The sequence below is a fragment of the Ovis aries genome, chromosome 13 (assembly GCF_016772045.2).
Source record: "Ovis aries strain OAR_USU_Benz2616 breed Rambouillet chromosome 13, ARS-UI_Ramb_v3.0, whole genome shotgun sequence".
NCBI classification, from domain to species: Eukaryota; Metazoa; Chordata; class Mammalia; order Artiodactyla; family Bovidae; genus Ovis; species Ovis aries.
Genome location: NC_056066.1, coordinates 11,291,520 through 11,311,781, shown reverse-complemented (window position 1 = coordinate 11,311,781; position 20,262 = coordinate 11,291,520). Strand labels below are relative to the sequence as shown.

The 20,262-nt window shown below is 42.5% G+C and overlaps 1 protein-coding gene across 9 annotated transcripts in view; it reads left to right on the top strand.

Annotated features, from left to right (window-relative positions):
- Positions 1–20,262, top strand: part of PRKCQ (protein kinase C theta) — a 158,940-nt gene that overhangs the window by 65,218 nt on the left and 73,460 nt on the right. For 8 of the 9 annotated variants that reach the window (XM_042230440.2, XM_060397178.1, XM_060397179.1 and 5 more), the window contains 7 exons: positions 142–271; positions 4,793–4,992; positions 9,007–9,067; positions 17,234–17,396; positions 18,755–18,786; positions 18,883–18,968; positions 20,113–20,242. In XM_042230440.2, coding sequence (XP_042086374.1) covers positions 154–271; positions 4,793–4,992; positions 9,007–9,067; positions 17,234–17,396; positions 18,755–18,786; positions 18,883–18,968; positions 20,113–20,242 — 790 coding nt within the window. In that variant the 5' untranslated portion in view covers positions 142–153. Of the gene's footprint in view, positions 1–32; positions 2,199–2,240; positions 4,993–9,006; positions 9,068–17,233; positions 17,397–18,754; positions 18,787–18,882; positions 18,969–20,112; positions 20,243–20,262 lie in introns of those variants that run through there. The other variant, XM_060397182.1, reaches the window with a different exon arrangement.

Genomic DNA, 20,262 nt, shown 5'->3' with positions numbered 1-20,262 from the left:
GTAAAACATTTGTTTGAACGGATAGTCAAGCCACTTGAGGCTCTGGCTTTCAGAGATAAAGCACTGGTTAAGAGGGATGCAACACCCAAAATAATATATTTTACAGTCTTCAAACAGCTGTTGTCTTCTGTTGCTTTGCAGGGAGTGAGCATCATGTCACCGTTTCTCCGAATTGGTTTGTCCAACTTCGACTGTGGGTCCTGCCAGTCCTGCCAGGGTGAGGCGGTTAACCCATACTGTGCCGTGCTTGTCAAAGAGTATGTTGAATCAGGTAAGCTTGAGTGCGTGCTGGGCGTGAGGGGCGGGGGAAGAGGAAGCCCCCGCAGTGAACTGGGAAGCAAGGCCTTCCAGGGTCTTCAAGGTCGCCTGACTCAACCTGACTTTCCAGCTCAGGAAACGATGCCCAGAGAAGCCAAGTGCTTCCTGAGAGGTTCACGGGCTTAGTAACGGCCTCTGAACTAGACCTGGTCGCCTGCCTTATGTTCTAGGTCATAGTCCCATTTTCCACATAAACGAAGGAAAGGAGCAAAGAGTTGAGGACGTTATGTGCGGAGTTAACAAAGGAAAAAAACCAAAAACCTACTTTAATGAGCTAGAGTAGAACATGGTCCAGTATTTTCTGATTGTTTTCTATGATTATAGATAAAGGCTGTCTTGCATTTCGAAAAGTTTTAGTTGGAGGATACTTACTTTAGAATATTGTGTTGGCGGCTGCTATACAACAACGCAAATCAGTCTTAAGTATACATATGTCCCCTCCCTCTGGACCGCCCTCCCACCCCTCCAGGCTGTCTCAGAGCACCAAGCTGCGCTCCCTGCGTTACACAGCAGCTTCCCACTAGCTAGCTGTTCCACATATGGTAACGTATATGTTTCAGTGCCATGCTCTCAATTTGTGACACCCTCTCCTTCCCCTACTATGTCCAAAGTCTGTTTTCTGTATCTGCAGGTTTATTCCTGCCCTGAATATAAGTTCATCAGTACCATTTTTCTAGATTCCATATATATATGCGTTAATGTATTGGTGTTCTTCTTTCTGACTGACTTCACTCTGTATAACAGGATTGAGGTTCTAGGTTCATCCACCTCACGAAAACCGACTCAAATGCATTCCTTTTTATGGCTGAGTAATATTCCATAGTCTTAGACTTAACGCTGAAGATATTTTACTGCTTCTTTGACCAAGTTCAGATAAATAGTACAGAACGTATAGGATTAGCAATTAGGGTTCAAATTTCAGAAGCCTTCCTTTACTAAGACCCCAGGTGAGTTAAAGAATTTTGTCAGATTTAAATATTCATGAAAATTTCATGGAAAGGGGGAAAGCATGACAGTCTTCCAAGATTCCTTCATGGGTTTAGATCTTTCCGTTAAAATCATCCTCCTCTGACTTGTCTAAATTACTGGTACAGCAATGTAACTAGTGTGCACATTTGAGCATGGTAGTACCATGGAGTCAAGGAATTTTTCTAAATGAAATAGTAATTAACATCACTGTACATTGTAATAAGTGAACAGACAAAAAATGAGTATTGAATGGACATTTGGAATACTTCTTCCATTTGGAAGAATGAATGAACATAAAGCTAAATTGTCTAATGAAGTGACTGCTAAAATGTCTTAAAGAAAATTTGATAATATTTTAACCAATTTATTTCCTGAAGCACATTAGAAATGATAATGTGAATAAACAGTGTCACTCAGGAAAAATAAGATAATCCTATTCTGTCTAGAATATCTTCATGATCACTTAAACTGCTCCTACCCTGTCTGGTCCCTGCCTCTGTGTTTTAAAGTTATCATGGACTTTCTAAAAACAGAAAGAAAAGTAAAAAGTAAAAAGCAGGATGAAGTTTATATCCCATGGTTTTCCCAGCCTCCCTGCCTTTCCCTACCTCTCTACACACAGTTTCTGGTTTTAGCAGATGACACTTTGTAGGGAAGTCTGATTGCCACTGATGCAGTCACAGGAAAGATTAGGAGCCACTACAGTGCATTTATAGAGAAAGTATTTATGGAGCACCTACTGTATACTGGGCCAGAAGACCTTCGTTTCCTTCAGAGTTCCTCTCCTAGCAGAAGATAAGCAAAAAACAGAAAGATCACACAGTAAGTCATGTGAAGTGAAGACATCAAAGCAGGGTCATGCGGGGAGAGAATTGAGGCTGGAGAGAAAGATGGAGAGAGAAGGAACACATGTAAGAATTACAGATTTTAAAATTAAAAAAATTAAAAAAAAGAAAAAAAGAAAAATGAAGTGACGCTCCTGGGTGCAAGAGGAACCTGATTCTGCAGGTGATGACCTCCAGCTGGATGTGTCCAGCACAGAACCCTGGGGTTTCCAATCCTGGATGCTGGCTTTTCTTTCCCTTAAAAGACTTCTCTGTGCTCAACTGGCTTCTGCCTTCCAGCCCCAGGAGCACATCAAAGCGGAGGAGACTGACTGATCATCTTGAGTTCCCTTCTGCCCAGATCTCTCTCCTGTTTAGTTAACAGTGAGAATGGCACTTGCTCCCAATCTAAAACCTTTCAAATGTCACTGAAATCTTTGAAGTGTGCAATGTCTGAGTTTTTCAAAGCTGCTTTTTGACTTAATGGGTCCCTTGGATCTGGTTCCCTTTACATCCACAGGTCTCACTGACATTTGCCTCCTGGGAGCCTTTTTTTAAGTATCTATTTCTTGTTTTGGCCTTGCCTTTGAACTTGGTCTAATCAGCCACATGAATCAAGAGGACATGTTGGAAAAGAAGTTTGTGTTTCTGAAAGGTTAGCCTGTGGAGTGCGGAAGTTTTTGTTTTTTTCATTTTGTTTTAGTTTTGTCCTGAAAAGAAATCTCTCTGAACATGGTATTTAAAACATTACTTCTGTAGCGTTTTAGCAGGTTTCCGTGTTTGGGATGTTAAGGCTGCATTTTACATAAAGCAAAGAACAGGAGCAAATAGGACACAGTGCTGTCAGTCTAGGAGCCTTTGAAAATAGTAAACCCCACTGTAAATAGACAGGATCTTGAGTTCTTGTTCTCTTTATAAATGATGACAGTCTACTGAATGAAAGTGTGAAAAATGCCTTGCTATGGGAATTTCTGTCCATTTCCTGGGTGTGCTGAATGATAATGGTTGGAAGAAGGTAAAGGAATTTTGAGAGGCAGCTTGAAGCCTGTGGAAGTAAAACATTACTCTGATCACTAATATTGCCATGGCTTTTTTTTTTTTCAAGTCTAATCCTGAGTTAAATTTCTATTAAACAAACCATAAAAATATTCCCCTTCCAATTCCATGCTCAACATTGCTCGAGTTTATACCTCTCACAGCCAGGTTTACCTACAGTGTGAGGTTTCAGCTTATTCAAATCCTTGTATACCTCCCAAGGAATAATTTAGCAAATGCCTGATGCCTGTTCTCTTTCAGTATCATGCCTCAAGAGTTAGAACTGCTTTGTTTCCCTGCTTTCAGTGGCGTTTTCTTTTTGCTTTATCAACTTCTCTGATAAATCTCTGCTCGGACTGCTGCTTCACGTGCTTAGGGTCACAAGAAAGAAACCCTGAAAGACAGCTGCAGTTTTCTGCTCCTGCAACGACTAGGGCGTAAATGCTACAGAGAATCCAGTGTGGATGGAGGAGAGAGCAACACTGCTGAATCCCACTAGTAATCACTTTCCCTGGTGGTTCTGGGATGGTTCCCTTAAACTTCATCATCCTGCCCTTGGTTCCTGTCACTAACCACCTGCAGGCCCTCTGCAGCCTGCTCCACTGACTCCGGGGATGAAGACCTCCACCTCTCTGAGATACTTGTTAGTTTTCGCTTAGGGTGCATGGTTTATGTTAAAATATATCTTCATTTTGAGAAGAAAATAATGGTATTTTAAAGGTTTTGCCTATTAAAGGTATTTATGTTGAGTGGAAAATTTTAAAATATCTTTCTAAAAGAACACTCAGTATAAGCCCGAAATTAAGTCACTGTCTTTTTCAAATCAACACACAGTAGTTTTATATTATCTTTTTTGTTTTTTTTCACTAGATACCAGTGAAATTGAACAGTCATGTGTCCACCGTTAATACATTAACACAGAAGGATCCCCAAAGGCATAAAAGTATATAACCTGTTAAAAAAAAAGAGGGGGGGGGGGCGTCTAGGTCACTGTCCTCTACCAAACATACCAGGCTTAGCTGCTGGGTTCTTCATATTTGCTCAGATGTTCAGACTTCAAAAGAAGCAACTGATGAATAGGAAAAGAGCATTGCCAGTGAGATGCCAGATTTATTTGCATAAATTATCCAGGTTGACTTCCAAGTTTTAGTACATTACCTTGCATGTAGACCTTGGAACCATCTCATCGTGTCCTATTTTATCTCTAATTCTTTTTTTTTTTTTTACTGTTTTTTTTATTGGAGTATAGTCAGTTAACAATGTTGTGATAATTTCAGGTGCACACCAGAGCGATGCAGCCATGCACGTATACATGTGTCCATTCTCCCCCAAATCCCTCTTCCATCCACGCAGCTGCCGAATTCTGAGCAGAGTTTCCTGTGCTATACAGTAGGACTTTGTTGGTTATGCATTTTAGATATAGCAGTGTGTGCGTGTCCATCCCCAACTCCCTAACTATCTCTTCCCCCCTCATCCTTCCTCCCTGGTAACCATGAGTTCATTCTCTGCGTGTCTCTAATTCTAATTGTATGTGCTATTGTCATCCTCCCAAAAGACTAATATAGTCCTCGAGAGCAGAGGGAATGGGTGAATTGTTTCCCAGAGCAGGCTGAAAGCGTAATGAGCATGTATCTTTCCATTCCTAGAGAATGGGCAGATGTACATCCAGAAAAAGCCAACCATGTACCCGCCCTGGGACAGCACTTTCGACGCCCACATCAACAAGGGGCGAGTGATGCAGATCATCGTGAAGGGCAAAAACGTGGACCTGATATCCGAGACCACCGTGGAGCTCTACTCCCTGGCCGAGAGATGCAGGAAAAACAACGGGAAGACAGAAATATGGGTAAGTAGCCAGGGCATGGGCTTCATTTATGTGTATATTCCATGAAGTGATAGACACCATCGCAGCTGACGACTGGTACAAAATTTCAATGTCATCCTGAAGGTTGACATCCTGAAGGCCTCGGGGAAACCAACTCCCTACCACTGACTCATTGGTGACTTGACTGTGACGATGAGTATTCATTGTGGACTATAGAACATACTAGCTAGCATACTCACGTTTCTTTGATTCTTGGGTAAAGGAAATAAGGTCTCTCAGGGTGTGAAGAACTGTTACTGATCTATAACTGTTAAAGTCAGCTTGGAAATACCACAAAATTTTCATAGCGTGGGAACCTACCTGTGATCTGTGTATCAAGATATCACGTGAATATCAAGATATCTAGATACGTACATGATACCTTGATACACTGTCTTAGACAGGATGGTGGATAGATGAGTAAGAAGAGAGCAAAGATCCATTTAATATCTCAATCCCTATAATTTTTTCTAGTCATAATATGTTTGCTTAGCTTGTTGTTTAGTGTTCAGTCATATTTGACTCTTTGTGATCCCATGGACTGCAGCAGGCCAGGCTCCCCTGTCCTCCACTATCTCCCAGAGTTTGCTCAAACTCATGTCCCTGGAATCAGTGATGTTATCCAACCATCTTATGCTCTGCCACCCCCTTCTCCTTTTGCCTTCAATCTTTCCCAGCATCAGGGTCTTTCCCAGTGAGTGGGCTCTTCGCATCAGGTGACCAAAGTACTGGAGCTTCAGCTTCAGTCCTTCCAATGAATATTCAGGGTTAGCTTACTTTGCTCTAAAAGGTACATTATACACAACTCATGTTACCACGCAGATTTTTGAAAACTGCGATTCTAAACATTTGTTACCAAAATAGTTATAAGTTAAAGGGAGAAGTAAACTATGAAAGCATAAAAATTCCTGTGAAAATGTCTGGGGTATAACAATTAAAGAAAACATATGAGTAAAAGCTGCTTTTGTAAGAGCCGAAACCCAAAAAGTGTTTTCAAATGTCTGCATCCTTTATGCAAAGGAGGAGACTCTTACCTCTCAGCTTCATGCTTCTTAGAACTCAGATTCTTAAGAACTCCAGCCAAAAGATTTTCAAATGCCAGGTTTCAAAATGGGAATAATATAAGCCTAAAACAGATTTTCGTGTCAATGGTATATTTTTTACCTTAAAAAAAGAGAGCGAGAGAGAGAGAGGTACTTTTTAGGAAAGTATATCTATCTTTGCTTGCATCAGTAAAGTAATCTTTAAAGATAACTATATGTCAAGACTCTTTTCTTAAAGTCCCCCATGCTTAGATGTATTTAGATAATTTAGTTCAGGGTGTCTGTGAACTCATTCAGCCTGGTGAGAGATCACAGAAACAGAATTCCTCTTAGGTAGCTGGTTGTGCAAAAAATAGGAAGTGGATAAATAAGTGGGTAATGTCACAGGCATGTGACTTAGTGGTAAAAGTTTACACAGACCTGTTGGGGGAGAGGGTGAGGCTGCAGATACCTCTGAGTCATAGAGCATTTGACCAGGCTCAGAGAAAGAAGAGAGAAACTAGAGAAAATCTTCCTCTGTTTTTCTCCCATTCCCATTTATTTTCCACTTTCTGCCTCATTTTTTTAAAAGGGAAGAGTCACCAAATCTCTAATTTTTAAAGTAGCATACTGTAGATTTCCTTTTCAGTGAATAAAGGGATAACTATTTTTAAAATTCTTTTATTATGCATCCTTGACAAACAAGTTGTTTTTCTATTTATACCTCTTAAAAGTTGCATTTGCTTTCTTGCCAAGACATTTTTTTAAGTTTATCCTTGTCAGACTTTCCATATTTTTTGCATATTGGGATTACTGAGACATAAGCCCTTGGATCCTTGGAAGGATAGGATATCCTTCCAACCTAGACAGCATATTAAAAAGCAGAGATATTACTTTGTCAATAAGGTCTGTCTGGTCAAGGCTACGGTTTTTCCAGTGGTCATGTATGGATGTGAGATTTGGACTATAAAGAAAGCTGAGCACCGAAGAATTGTTGCTTTTGAACTGTGGTGTTGGAGAAGACTCTTTAGAGTCCCTTGGACTGCAAGGAGATCCAACCAGTCCATCGTAAAGGAGATAAGCCCTGGGTGTTCTTTGGAAGGATTGATGTTGAAGCTGAAACTCCAGTACTTTGGCCACCTGGTGTGAAGAGCTGACTCATTGGAAAAGACCCTGATGCTGGGAAAGATTGAGGGCAGGAGGAGAAGGGGACGACAGAGGATAGGATGGTTGGATGGCATCACCAACTCGATGGACATGGGTTTGGGTAAACTCTGGGAATTGGTGATGGACAGACAGGCCTGGCGTGCTGCAGTTCATGCGGTCACAGAGAGTCGGACACGACTGAGCGACTGAACTGAAGCCCTCGGATCCACATTTAACTACTGGCAACCTTCTTATATTTTTTGCCTTTATTATGTTCAAGGTTATTTCCTAGTTCACTTTTATTTATCATGTTTAAGCATCAGCAAATTGCTTTGGACTTAGTTTCCCTTGCTTCTGTTAAAATCTGCTTTCTTAAAATTAGTTTCTCTGTTAAAAAAAAAAAAAGATTTTCTCAGAATTGCCTCTTAGCTCCACAGTCACCATGTAGTTTCCAAACACTGATATTTTGTTTCTGCTTTCCCAGGGTTTTCCCTGTTGGTGTGGTTATCCCCCACTCACTCATAAATGTGATGGAATCTGACTTTCTGCGGAGGCTGTTTTTTCAGCAGCTCACTGATTTAATTTCTTCTATCACCACTAATTCCTGAATATTGATAGCATTGCAGTCACCTGGTACCAGTTTTTCCCACTTCCTCTGGGAATGAGCCCCTATCCCTCATTCTTCGAGTTTTATTTTTTGCCTCCACTATTTATTATTCCATAAACCAGAGAATAATGGTATATGTACTTGATGTCAAAGGCCCTTCTCTTTTCACTAATCTATTTAAGCCGTTTAAGAGTCAGACACAACTTAGCAACTGAACAAGAACAAATTTAAGCTTTCATGGGACTGCGTAGTTAAGCAAGTGGTAGAAGCTTGTCACATCATAAAAGTCTAACAGTAGTGATGCTGTACCATGGGCATTGCTGTTATGTCAGTTTCTCCAATATCTTTAAAGGTCTGGTGGAAGGTGCAAGATCACCATGACTTTGAATTATTTAACCATGATGCATATTCAGTCCTGAGTTCAACCAGACCCTTCTTGCTATGTTTCAGTTATTCTAGTTACCCATAGATGTAATGATCAGCAATGGGCTTCGGTTCACCTTTTTTCTTGTTTCTTTTTAGCATGTGAACAGTGCTCTGTTACAGTTTAGTTATATTATTAGTGGTTAGTCAGGTCTTCTCAGATTTGCCATGTGTCCCTCACGTCACATCACGTAATCTGCATCATCCCTTAACAGGTCACTGTCTGGTCCCTTCTACATAATCATACTGAAATATATACGTTCTTAATCCCTTCCTTGACCAATCTAATTAAAAGTTCCCGTAGCAGATGGTCCGGCACTTTCCAAAGGAAGCAGGTTCCCCATGTGAAAGTAAAAGATCACTCCCATTTAATACCCCTATTAACCTAGAGGCCCTGTTGGCTCAGCAGTAAAGAATCGCCTGCAACTCAGGACATGCTGGGTCAGGAAGAGGTCCTGGAGGAGGAAATGGCAACCCACTCCGGTATTCTTGCTTGGGAGATTCCATGGACAGAGGAGCCTGGCAGGCAGCAGTCCATCAGGCCGCAGAAAGTCGGACATGGCCTTCAGGAAGTTTTGATCTCCAAATCGAATTCATGAGCTGCTGAGGTGTTTTGATAAAAGAAAGGTTATATTTGTGGATGCTGTGCTATTTTGATGATAGCATGAGTGAGCAAGACGAAAAGGAACAGAGCTGGGCTGGGAATCTCCTGCCTCACCCAGCTCCTCAGCTGGGGTGTCGTTCAGCTCAGCGCTTGCCTCTCGCTCTGACCCGTGTTTCTTTTCTCCCTTCCACCAGTTAGAGCTGAAACCTCAAGGCCGAATGCTGATGAACGCGAGATACTTTCTGGAAATGAGTGGCAAGTGACGTTTCTTATTCCTATTTGGGGATGAGGTGGGCATGTCTCTTCTCCTTTGCAACTTAGTTCACTTTTTCGAAAGCAAAGAAAATGGCATCACAAGGAATTTCCTTAAAATTTCCAATGATGCTTGAGCGTGAGTTGAATATACACTCTGTGGGACCAGATACACACAGAAATATAAAACATGTATAGTATTTGCTTTTGAAAGATCTCATTTTTGGCTGCACTGGGTCTTCACGGCTGTGCTCAGGCTTTCTCTTGTGGAGGTGGGCAGGCTTCTCATTGAGGTGGCTCCCCTGCTGCAGAGCTCCGGCTCTAGGGTGCGTGCGCTCAGCAGCCGTGGCTCACAGGCTCAGCAGTTGTGGTGCACAGGCTTAGTTGCCCCGCCGCATATGCAATATTCCCAGACCAGGGATCAAGCCTGTTTTCCCTGCTGCTGCTAAGTCGCTTCAGTTGTGTCCAACTCTGTGTGACCCCACAGACGGCAGCCCACCAGGCTCCGCTGTCCCTGGGATTCTCCAGGCAAGAACACTGGAGTGGGTTGCCATTTCCTTCTCCGATGCAGGAAAGTGAAAAGTGAAAGTGAAGTCACTCAGTCGTGTCCGACTCTTCGCGACCCCATGGACTGCAGCCTACCAGGCTCCTCCATCCATGGGATTTTCCAGGCAAGAGTACTGGAGTGGGGTGCCATTGCCTTCTCCTGCATTGGCAGGCAAATTCTTAACCACTGGATCACCAAGGAAGTCCAGCATTTATTTTTCACATGGTGTGAAGGCATATGCCCAGGGCTTTTCTAGTCTGTCTATATTTTCATTTGGGAATTTACTATAAACACCAAAGGTTCTGCTAACGAGTTGCCCTGTGTGTACACACTGTGTATAAATGGTGTGATATGACATGTGGTCACACCATCAGAATACAAAATGAATAAGAACCTGATAAATACTTCCCTTAGCCCTAGAAGAACAGAGCAGTAATGCTTCACGTTAGTCATCTCAAATGCTTTTGGGAACAAGCAAGGAAAAAAATGTGTCACTGAAGACTTTCCCTTGCATCTCACACACAGACACCGTTCATAGAAGTTAATTTACGAGCCGTGTGCGTGGTGTCTCAGACAGCCTGTTAGTTCTTCCTGTTGCATTTATATCCTGTTGTTAAAATGCTGTGTAAATGAATCAAATGCTACCACTCTTCAATCTTTTTTTCAAAGTATAGCTAGCATCAGGTGTAGAGCAAAGTGATTCAGATATGTCTGAATATATATATATATATGCACCCCCCACACACACACATATGTATATATACTTTCACATCCTTTTCTCTTATAGGTTATTATAAAATACTGGGTATAGTTTCCTGAGCTGTACAGTAGGTCCTTGTTGAGTATCTGTCTGTGCATGTATGTTAAGCCCATTCCTGTTTCATGCCTCCATGCCGTTCTCCTTTGGTAACTACAAGTTTGTTCTCTAAGTCTGTGAGTCTATTTCTGTTCCTTAAATAAGTTCCTTTGTATCATTTTTTTAGTGTCCACATATAAGTGATATCATGTAATATTTGTCATTCTCTGTCTGACTTCACTTAGTATGATCGTCGCTGGGTCCATCCATGTTGCTGCAGATGGCCTCGTTTCATTCATCTTCCTGCTTCACTGAGTACTTAGGAGGGGCTTAGGGCATGTGTGTTGAACTGTTCAGTGGGCTCACTCTGGCATTTGGAAACGCCTTTTCTTTTCCTGTGGTTCCCACTCAGTGACTGTCTCAAATATTCCCATAGCCCTTCTGAGTTGCTGAGGAAGCTACTAACGTGGTGGAGCTGGGAGAGCCCGTGCCTTCCGCCGGCGTCTGCGCTTCAGGGCACAGCTGCTGCTCCCTGAGCCTCTTCCCGCTCTCGGCCTCTGAGGGAGCCCCCTTCCTGGTGTCCTGGCTGTCGACCCTGGTGGCTCTGTAACACCAGCCCTGCCTCCTCTCTGGCATCTTCAGTGTTTTCTTCCCTCTCTGGTTTCCACCTCATTGACAAGACGTACATAATTATGCTATCTTCTCCAACTTGAAATAGATATTTTTTAAAAACCTTTTTACTGTGCTAAAAGTCACATAATATATACTATTTCAGCCATATTTAACGGTACAGTTCAACGACACCAAGCCCATTCACATTGTTGAGCAGCTCTCACCGTCACCCACCCTCCTGAGTTTTTCACCTTCCTAAACTGAAGCTCTGTCCCCATTAAACATGAACTCCCATCCCCATCTCCCCACCCATCCACCCCACAGCCCCAGGCATCTACCAGTGTGCTTGCTGACTCTGTGAATTAGACTATTCTAAGTACCTTGTATGCTGCTGCTGCTGCTGCTAAGTCGCTTCAGTTGTGTCCGACTCTGTGTGACCCCATAGACGGCAGCCCACCAGGCTCCCCTGTCCCTGGGGTTCTCCAGGCAAGAACGCTGGAGTGGGTTGCCATTTCCTTCTCCAATGCATGAATAAGTACAATCAAAAACTATTTGTTTGCACCTAATGTAAATTGGAATGCACACTAAATTTTATTTATTTTTAATTGAAGGATGATTGCTTTACAGTATTGTATTGTTTTCTACAAGCATGAACTTGAATCAACCGTAGGTACATATGTTCCCTCCCTCTTGAACCTCCCTCCCCATCCCACCCTTCTAGGTTGTTACAGAGCCCCGGTTTTAGTTCCCTGAGTCACACAGCAGAAGGTTAATTTAACTTATGTCCTAGGGCTAACAATTTAACATATGTCCTAACATACGTCCTGGTGGCTCAAATGGTAAAGAATCTGCATGTGATGCAGAGGACCTGCGTTCAATCCCTGGATCAGGAAGATCCCCTGGAGAATAGAATGTCAACCCACTTCAGTATTCTTGCCTGGAGAATTCGACAGAGGAGCCTTGCAGGCTACAGTCCAAATGGATTACTTCTTTTTTTTCCCCTCTGTGCTATATAGTAGGTTCTCATTAGTTACCTGTTTTATACCTAGTACTGTGTATATAGTTTGAGCATTCTTTGGCATTGCCTTTCTTTGGGATTGGAATGAAAACTGACCTTCTCCAGTCCTGTGGCCACTGCTGAGTTTTCCAAATTTGCTGGCATATTGAGTGCAGCACTTTCACAGCATCATCATTCAGGATTTGGAATAGCTCAACTGGAATTCCATCACCTCCACTAGCTTTGTTCGTAGTGATGTTTTCTAAGGCCCACTTGTCTTCACATTCCAGGATGTCTGGCTCTAGGTGAGTGATCACACCATCGTGATTATCTTGGTCGTGAAGATCTTTTTTTACAGTTCTTCTGTGTATTCTTGCCACCTCTTCTTAATATCTTCTGCTTCTGTTAGGTCCAGACCATTTCTGTCTTTTATCGAGCCCATCTTTGCATGAAATGTTCCCTTGGTATCTCTAATTTTCTTGAAGAGATCTCTTGTCTTTCCCATTCTGTTGTTTTCCTCTATTTCTTTGCATTGATCACTGAGGAAGGCTTTCTTATCTCTTCTTGCTATTCTTTGGAACTCTGCATTCAGATGCTTATATCTTTCCTTTTCACCTTTGTTTTTCGCTTCTCTTCTTTTCACAGCTATTTGTAAGGCCTTCCCAGACAGCCATTTTGCTTTTTTGCATTTCTCTTCCGTGGGGATGGTCTTGATCCCTGTCTCCTGTACAATGTCACAAATCTCTGTCCATAGTTCATCAAGCACTCTGTCTATCAGATCTAGTCCCTTAAATCTATTTCTCACTTCCACTGTATAATCTCACATGCTAGTAAAGTAATGCTCAAAATTCTCCAAGTCAGGCTTCAGCAGTCCGTGAACCATGAACTTCCAGATGTTCAAGCTGGTTTTAGAAAAGGCAGAGGAACCAGAGATCAAATTGCCAAGATCCACTGGATCATCAAAAAAGCAAGAGAGTTCCAGAAAAACATCTATTTCTGCTTTATTGACTATGCTAAAGCCTTTGACTTTGTGGATCACAATAAACTGTGGAAAATTCTGGAAGAGATGGGAATACCAGACCACCTGACCTGCCTCTTGAGAAACCTATATGCAGGTCAGGAAGTAACAGTCAAAACTGGACATGGAACAACAGACTGGTTTCATATAGGAAAAGGAGTACGTCAAGGCTGTATATTGTCACCCTGCTTATTTAACTTATATACAGAGTACATCATGAGAAACGCTGGGCTGGAAGAAGCACAAGCTGGAATCAAGATTGCTGGGAGAAATATCAATAACCTCAGATATGCAGATGACACCACCCTTATGGCAGAAAGTGAAGAGGAACTAAAAAGCCTTTTGGTGAAAGTAAAAGAGGAGAGTAAAAAAGTTGGCTTAAAGTTCAATATTCAGAAAACGAAGATCATGGCATCTGGTTCCATCACTTCATGGGAAATAGATGGGGAAAGAGTGGAAACAGTGTCAGACTTTATTTTTTTGAGCTCCAGCATCACTGCAGATGGTAATTGCAGCCAGGTGGGAGGGAGGTTCGGGATTGGGAACACGTGTGTACCCATGGTGGATTCATGTTGATGTATGGCAAAACCAATACAATATTGTAAAATAATAATAACAATAAAAAAAGAAAAAAAAAGACGCTTACTCCTTGGAAGAAAAGTTATGACCAATCTAGATAGCATATTCAAAAGCAGAGACATTACTTTGCCAACAAAGGTCCGTCTAGTCAAGGCTATGGTTTTTCCTGTGGTCATGTATGGATGTGAGAGTTGGACTGTGAAGAAGGCTGAGCGCCTAAGAATTGATGCTTTTGAACTGTGGTGTTGGAGAAGACTCTTGAGAGTCCCTTGAACTGTAAGGAGATCCAACCAGTCCATTCTGAAGGAAATCAGTCCTGGGATTTCTTTGGAAGGAATGATGCTAAAACTGAAACTCCAATACTTTGGCCACCTCATGCGAAGAGTTGACTCATTGGAAAAGACTCTGATTCTGGGAGGGATTGGGGGCAGGAGGAGAAGGAGACGACAGAGGATGAGATGGCTGGATGGCATCACTGACTCGATGGACATGAGTTTGAGTGAACTCTGGGAGTTGGTAAGAACAGGGAGGCCTGGCGTGCTGCGATTCATGGGGTCGCAGAGTCGCACACGACTGAGCGACTGCACTGAACTGTGTATATATGTCACTCCCAATCTGTCAGTTTAAAGGTATTTTTTTAAACCTTTTTTCTCTACAAGGCTTTCTTTCCTTTCATCCCCTGACACGTTTCTTGAGAAACAGTTTAATATGTTACTCCTTTTTCCTTCACTACTCTATCAACCCTTAAACCCAAAGAATCTGGCTCATTTTTCAATCCATCTGCTAAATGGCGTTCTCCAAAAGAATGAATCCTCAAAACAAATGTTTGTTTCTTAAGCTTCAATTCCCTTGGCATCTCTCGCTCTGTCAATGCTGAGAAACCTTTTCTTTCTTATATTGCTTCATGTAATATTATTCAAGTTTTCCTCTTAATTTTTCAGCTGCCTCTTTATGGCCTCTTTTGTAATTTCATTTCCTCCCTCCCAAAAATATGGGAGTTTTTATCTCCTAGTCTGTTCTTCATGTGAGTGCCATTTCTCCCTGACTTACCCATTCAAAATTAGGGGTGACATCTCATAATTCTTTATACTGTCCTGCATAGCAGTTCACTCATAGCTCTCCAGGAAGTGTGTGACTTAATTGACTAAAAGCAAGTGATTGGTTAAACAAATAGATTAGGCACCATTGCTATAAAATAAATAACCAACTATATAAAGATCAGTGAGCTTATTCAAGCCAATGTACAAACGGAAGGCCAAATTACTTCAGAAATAAACAGTAATTACAAGGAGAATTTTTAAAATTCTGAGCTTTTATACATTTACTTTCTTATAAGGATTGAAATGATCAGAGGATAAAGGAATTATAGCAAGGAGCAAGGGAATGAATTACTTACCTGCAGTCTCTGACATATTTTTAAATGTACAGTGTTCTAATACACAGACTATTTTATATTTATAAACATATAGTTGTATATAGTCCGGACTATTATAATAGCTTTACTGACTATTCAGTCAGTAAAGAATCTGCTTAGGTTCGATTCCTGGATCGGGAAGATCTCCTAGAGAAGGAAATGGCAACCCATGCCAGTATTCTTGCCTGGAGAATCCCACGAACAGAGGAGCCTGGTGGTCTGTAGTCCTTGGGGTCAGGAGAGTCAGACACAACTTAGCAACTAAACCACCACCATGTAATTGTTACATGGTTATATTTGTATATTTTTCACAGTATTATGGATAGAGTTCCCAGAATAATTCACCTCCCTCCCTGAGTTCGAAAGTAATTTTATGCTTTATTTCCTTTTATTTCATCAGCACCAAAATAGAAATGAATCAGAGCTTCCCGACAAATGGCCTCCTGTGCCGGTCCCGAGTTGTAAATAGATCTCTACACTTAAACCAGAGCCTATAGGAGAAGGCAGTTGCCTCGGTGACCCTAAATCTAACCCCGAATTCACCAAGCCTTTTTATTTCCAGCACAGTTCCTTTAAAAAAAAAAAAGACCTAAATCGCCTATCCTTTAAGTATCAGGCAAAGTCCTCAGCCGTGTAAGGAAGTCTTTCTTAGGGATGCTTGATTATTATCTTCCTTGGAGTAGAGTTGAGTTACAATCCTGTGTTAGTTTCAGGTGTACAGCAGAGTGACGTTTTATCTGAGAGTTTGGGGTTTCCATAAAACAGACCCATGGACTCTTGGAGAGAAGACTTCAGTCTTGAAATGGGTGCTGGCACTAGGCTGGACGGTGGAGGAGGGTCTCCACCTCCGTGACCCTCCCCCGGCCCTGTCTACCCAGTGTGCTTCCAGCTTGGCCCTGAAAAGGGGTGGGGAAATTAAGATACTCCGGCAGGATCACTTGCCTCGAGTGTGTTGTCCAGCCACTGCCATGGCTTACCCGGAAGGGAAACAATTGGGTTTAAATATTGTTAACTCTCTTCATTTGTGAAACAGGAGCCCCTTATCCTTGCCAAACCTTCATTTTTTGTAATTTAAAAAATAAGTAGACTAAGTAATCCAAGAATCTACTTGGAATCGCAGTTGCAGGAACTGAATCATCAATTCGTTATCCGTATTTTAGTGATGACGGCAGCTGTGTTCCGCCTCCTTTACCATGCACTCTCCCATGCACGCTGGAGGGCCCATCGTACTGGTCAATCATAACTACCTTGCTATTGTGTGTTTTGGCTGGGGGACCTGGGCTTCGGCCAGGGCGAATATTCTCACCGGTATTTCTCAGACTTCTTCCAGCCTTTTGGAAGCTGTGGGTACTGTGGACAGTTACTACTCAGAGTACCTTCACCAGCACCCAGAGCCCATGGTAAACTGAAGAAATGTGAACGTGATTTGATGTAGATGACTAGGTACCAGCCAGGATTATCTAGACACTTTTTAATTACAGTCATCCGTTCCTTTCCGGCCCTTTCCACATTGACCTGTATAGTTTTATGGCTGGTGCATCTGATTCCCATTGGCTTCAGGAACCAAAGCATAAACAACTTCCCAAAGCTTTTTTGCCTTCAGAAATCTGGCCAGCTCCTGCCTGTCTACATTTTTTGTCTATAAACAACCAGATATAAAATTTTCTGGGACCTAAAAAATATATATATATAGTTTCCAACTTACTGTTCAGTACCACATTATTCTTTAGAATTACAGGCAAAGTATTTGCCACTTCCTGCCTTTTCTGGCTGACTCATCACTGACAGTGACAAGGAAAGGTCAATAAATACCTTAAATGTTCCAATTTCTGGTTTTAAAAATTGAGAGAGGATATAGCTCAGTGTCGTGAAAGAGGATGGAAGGATTGAGCCAAGATTCCAGCCTTGTTGTTCCAATCCTGGAACAGGACACCATCTGATAATTCTGTTATGGGACTAAGGAAAGACACTTCGTACTGTACCAAACTTCAGAAATACTGGGTTGGCCAAAATGTCCATAACATCTTTTAGAAAAAACCCAAATAGGCGTTTAGCCCAACCCAGTACTTGGGATGCTAATGGTCTCAAAGCTTGTCTAGGTCCTCATCCATCTCTGCCCCTTCCCCGTTTCCCACCCCTGCGCTGCTCACCCCCAGCTGTGACAGCCATTTCGCAGAAGGTCACCGTCCCTGCCCTCTTCCTGCAGACACAAAGGACATGAACGAATTCGAGACCGATGGCTTCTTTGCTCTACATCACCGCCGAGGAGCCATCAAGCAGGCCAAAGTCCACCACGTCAAGTGCCATGAGTTCACGGCCACCTTCTTCCCACAGCCCACGTTTTGCTCCGTCTGCCATGAATTTGTCTGGTATGGTAACTCGCGTGTGACGCCAAGCTTCAGGTTATGCCTTGTGTCACTTCTTTTGTTTGTTTATTTATTTGGCTGTGTTGGGTCTTAGTTATGGCACACAGGTTTCAGAGCACAGGCTTAGTTGTTCTGAGGCCTGTGGGATCTTAGACCCCTGAGCAAGGACTGAACGCCTGTCCCCTGCATTGCATGGCAGATTCTTAAACCCTGAACCACCGGGGAAGTCCCATGATGCATCTTCTTAATCCACCAGGCCTGGCATGTTCCACCTTGCGGGAGTGTACGGGAATAGGTACTACCTGAGAATTTCCAGTGGCCTCACCTGGATTGAGAAGGCTCAAATGATGTGATTCTAGAGAATATTTTCATAATAGAGCTCCTATAGCATGAGGAATCCAGCTCCCTTAAGAAAGATTTCAAGGAAACTCTGGTTTCCAATTACATGGGAAGCTTCTAGGGGTGAGTGGGGAGGGACAGAAGAGGGAGAGATCTTTATTGTAAGCAGAGTTTCATAGTCAAAACTGCCACCAGCTCGACAACCCAACTGTGCTAACTAAATGTCTGCAGAAGGCAACACTTACCCATTGGAGCTGATGGGTTTCTGTGTTTACAAGGCTCTTGGGTGTCTTAAACAGCCCCCGAACAGAGATTGGTTCAAGCCTCAGTAACCACAGCAGCGAAGGCTACGGTAGACTGGAGACTCAGAATGACTCCTATCTCTTGTTTCAGCCTCCCCCACTCTTTTGGGGTCTTCAGTCCTTTGGGTTCTTGCAGGATTTGTTAATGCACAACCTCTGGCTTAACCAGGGTATCCAGAGGTCGGGTAGACTTTTGGTGGATTTCCATCGACTGTCTTCCTCTAATGACTTGAGCTCCTTCCTATCTAATAGTGAATGTGAACAGAATCAGTCTTAAGGTTGAGAATTTATTAGCTGCAAATGTTCTCAGATACTCAGAAAGAGGAAATAAAGTGTTATATGGATCTCTTTGCTTATCTGAACTGAACTTAGTAAGACAGTGAAAAATTTTAAGTGTCGACATGGAAATTTGCCAGCAGGAGCCTGTGATCCATTTCTGGTGGGACATTTTTTTTTGTCTGCCTGTTTGTTTGGGAAATATGCAAATGAAAAGGAAATGAACAACTCATTTACTGAATGTTCAGGCTTTTCACAAAGCAGGTCAAAATAAGAGCACACCTTAACACTCTTGGCTAATAACATACGAGGGCTGCTGATCAGAAAACGCTATGTGAGAGCAGGAAGCTATGAGAGCTTGTTCATCTTGTCAATGTTTTTGTGTTTGGTACTACAGTGGCCTCTAACGTCCATATGCATATTTAAACATATGCTTTATTGCAGGGGTCTGAACAAACAAGGCTACCAGTGTCGACGTAAGTGAGAAGGATTTCTGTTGTACTAGCATCGTTCCTTTGGTTTAGCTGTCCCTTAACTTCTGAAAATCTCAAGCTGTAGTTATTTCTTTTCAGAATGTAATGCAGCAATTCACAAGAAGTGTATCGATAAAGTAATAGCAAAGTGCACAGGATCAGCTATCAACAGCCGAGAAACTATGGTACGGACCGAGATTCGCCTTTGTCTGAAATACGATGATTTCATCCTGACATTGTCTTTAACAGCCCACGAATTCCTTTTTAAAGGACTTTTTAAAAAATTCTTTTCTTTTTTAGTGGCACTGGGTCTTTGTTGCTGCGTGTGGGCTTTCTCTCGTTTCCAAGAGCAGGGGCCACTCTCTAGCCGCGGCGCTCAGGGCTTCTCATTGTGGTGGCTTTTCTTTGTGCAGAGCATGGTCTCTAGGTTTGCAGGCTTCAGTAGTTGGGGTGCATGGGCTTTGTTGCTCCACGGCATGTGGAATCTTCCCAGACTGGGGATCAAACCCATGTTCCCTGCACTGGCAGGTGGATTTTTATCCACTGTACCACCAGGGAAGTCCAACAACTCCTTAATCCTTGTTCATAATGCACAATTCTTAAATTTTTCCAGGCGCGTCAATATCCCCAAAACACTTTCCTCTTCAGTAACAGTTGTTACTGAGACCCAGAACTAGTGTCTTGCCCTCTCCGTGTTTAATCTCCCCATAGATCAAATCAAAATCCTAACAGAGGCTGCTTCAAATGAGCTGTTTTGAGGACTGTGTGAGATATTGCACGTGTAAAAGGCAGCACAGGTGACATGTTCGTCCCAGCACCTGGCTGAACTGTTCTCTGAGCCTCGTCTCTTCTGTTCATATCTAACCAGCGTGAAAAGTCTCCCCACTCCTCACACTGATGAACCGATGCCTCTAGAGGAGGCATTATATAATAGCTTCCAAAGGTGAAAGCACCAGTTCTAGGTTGAAAGAGAAAAGGAAAAATTTACATTAAATTAGGAAGGGAAGTCCGTTGATATAACTCCCATTTAAACAAATAACTCTGGTCTCCTTCCTGAAATATTAACCCATCTGCCCAGAGGCGGCAGACTTCAGCTATCTCCAGGTTACCTGAAACGAGTATCTCATGCCCTTGACCCAGAACAGCTAATGGCTTCCTGTCTTCACTGGACATGACTATAAGGCTTGACAAGTAAAAATCGTGACTTCCAATACACATCACTGCAATGTTTTTATTATTCTGTTCATTCTGCAAAAGTCTCTGCTAGAGAAATGACAAGTGGGGAACCCAGAGACACACAAACCATCACACTCTCTTGTTCCCTTTCAGTTCCACAAGGAGAGGTTCAAAATCGACATGCCGCACAGATTTAAGGTCTACAATTACAAGAGCCCAACCTTCTGTGAGCACTGTGGGACCCTGCTGTGGGGCCTGGCCAGGCAAGGACTCAAGTGTGACGGTGAGTCCCACGCGAAAGGT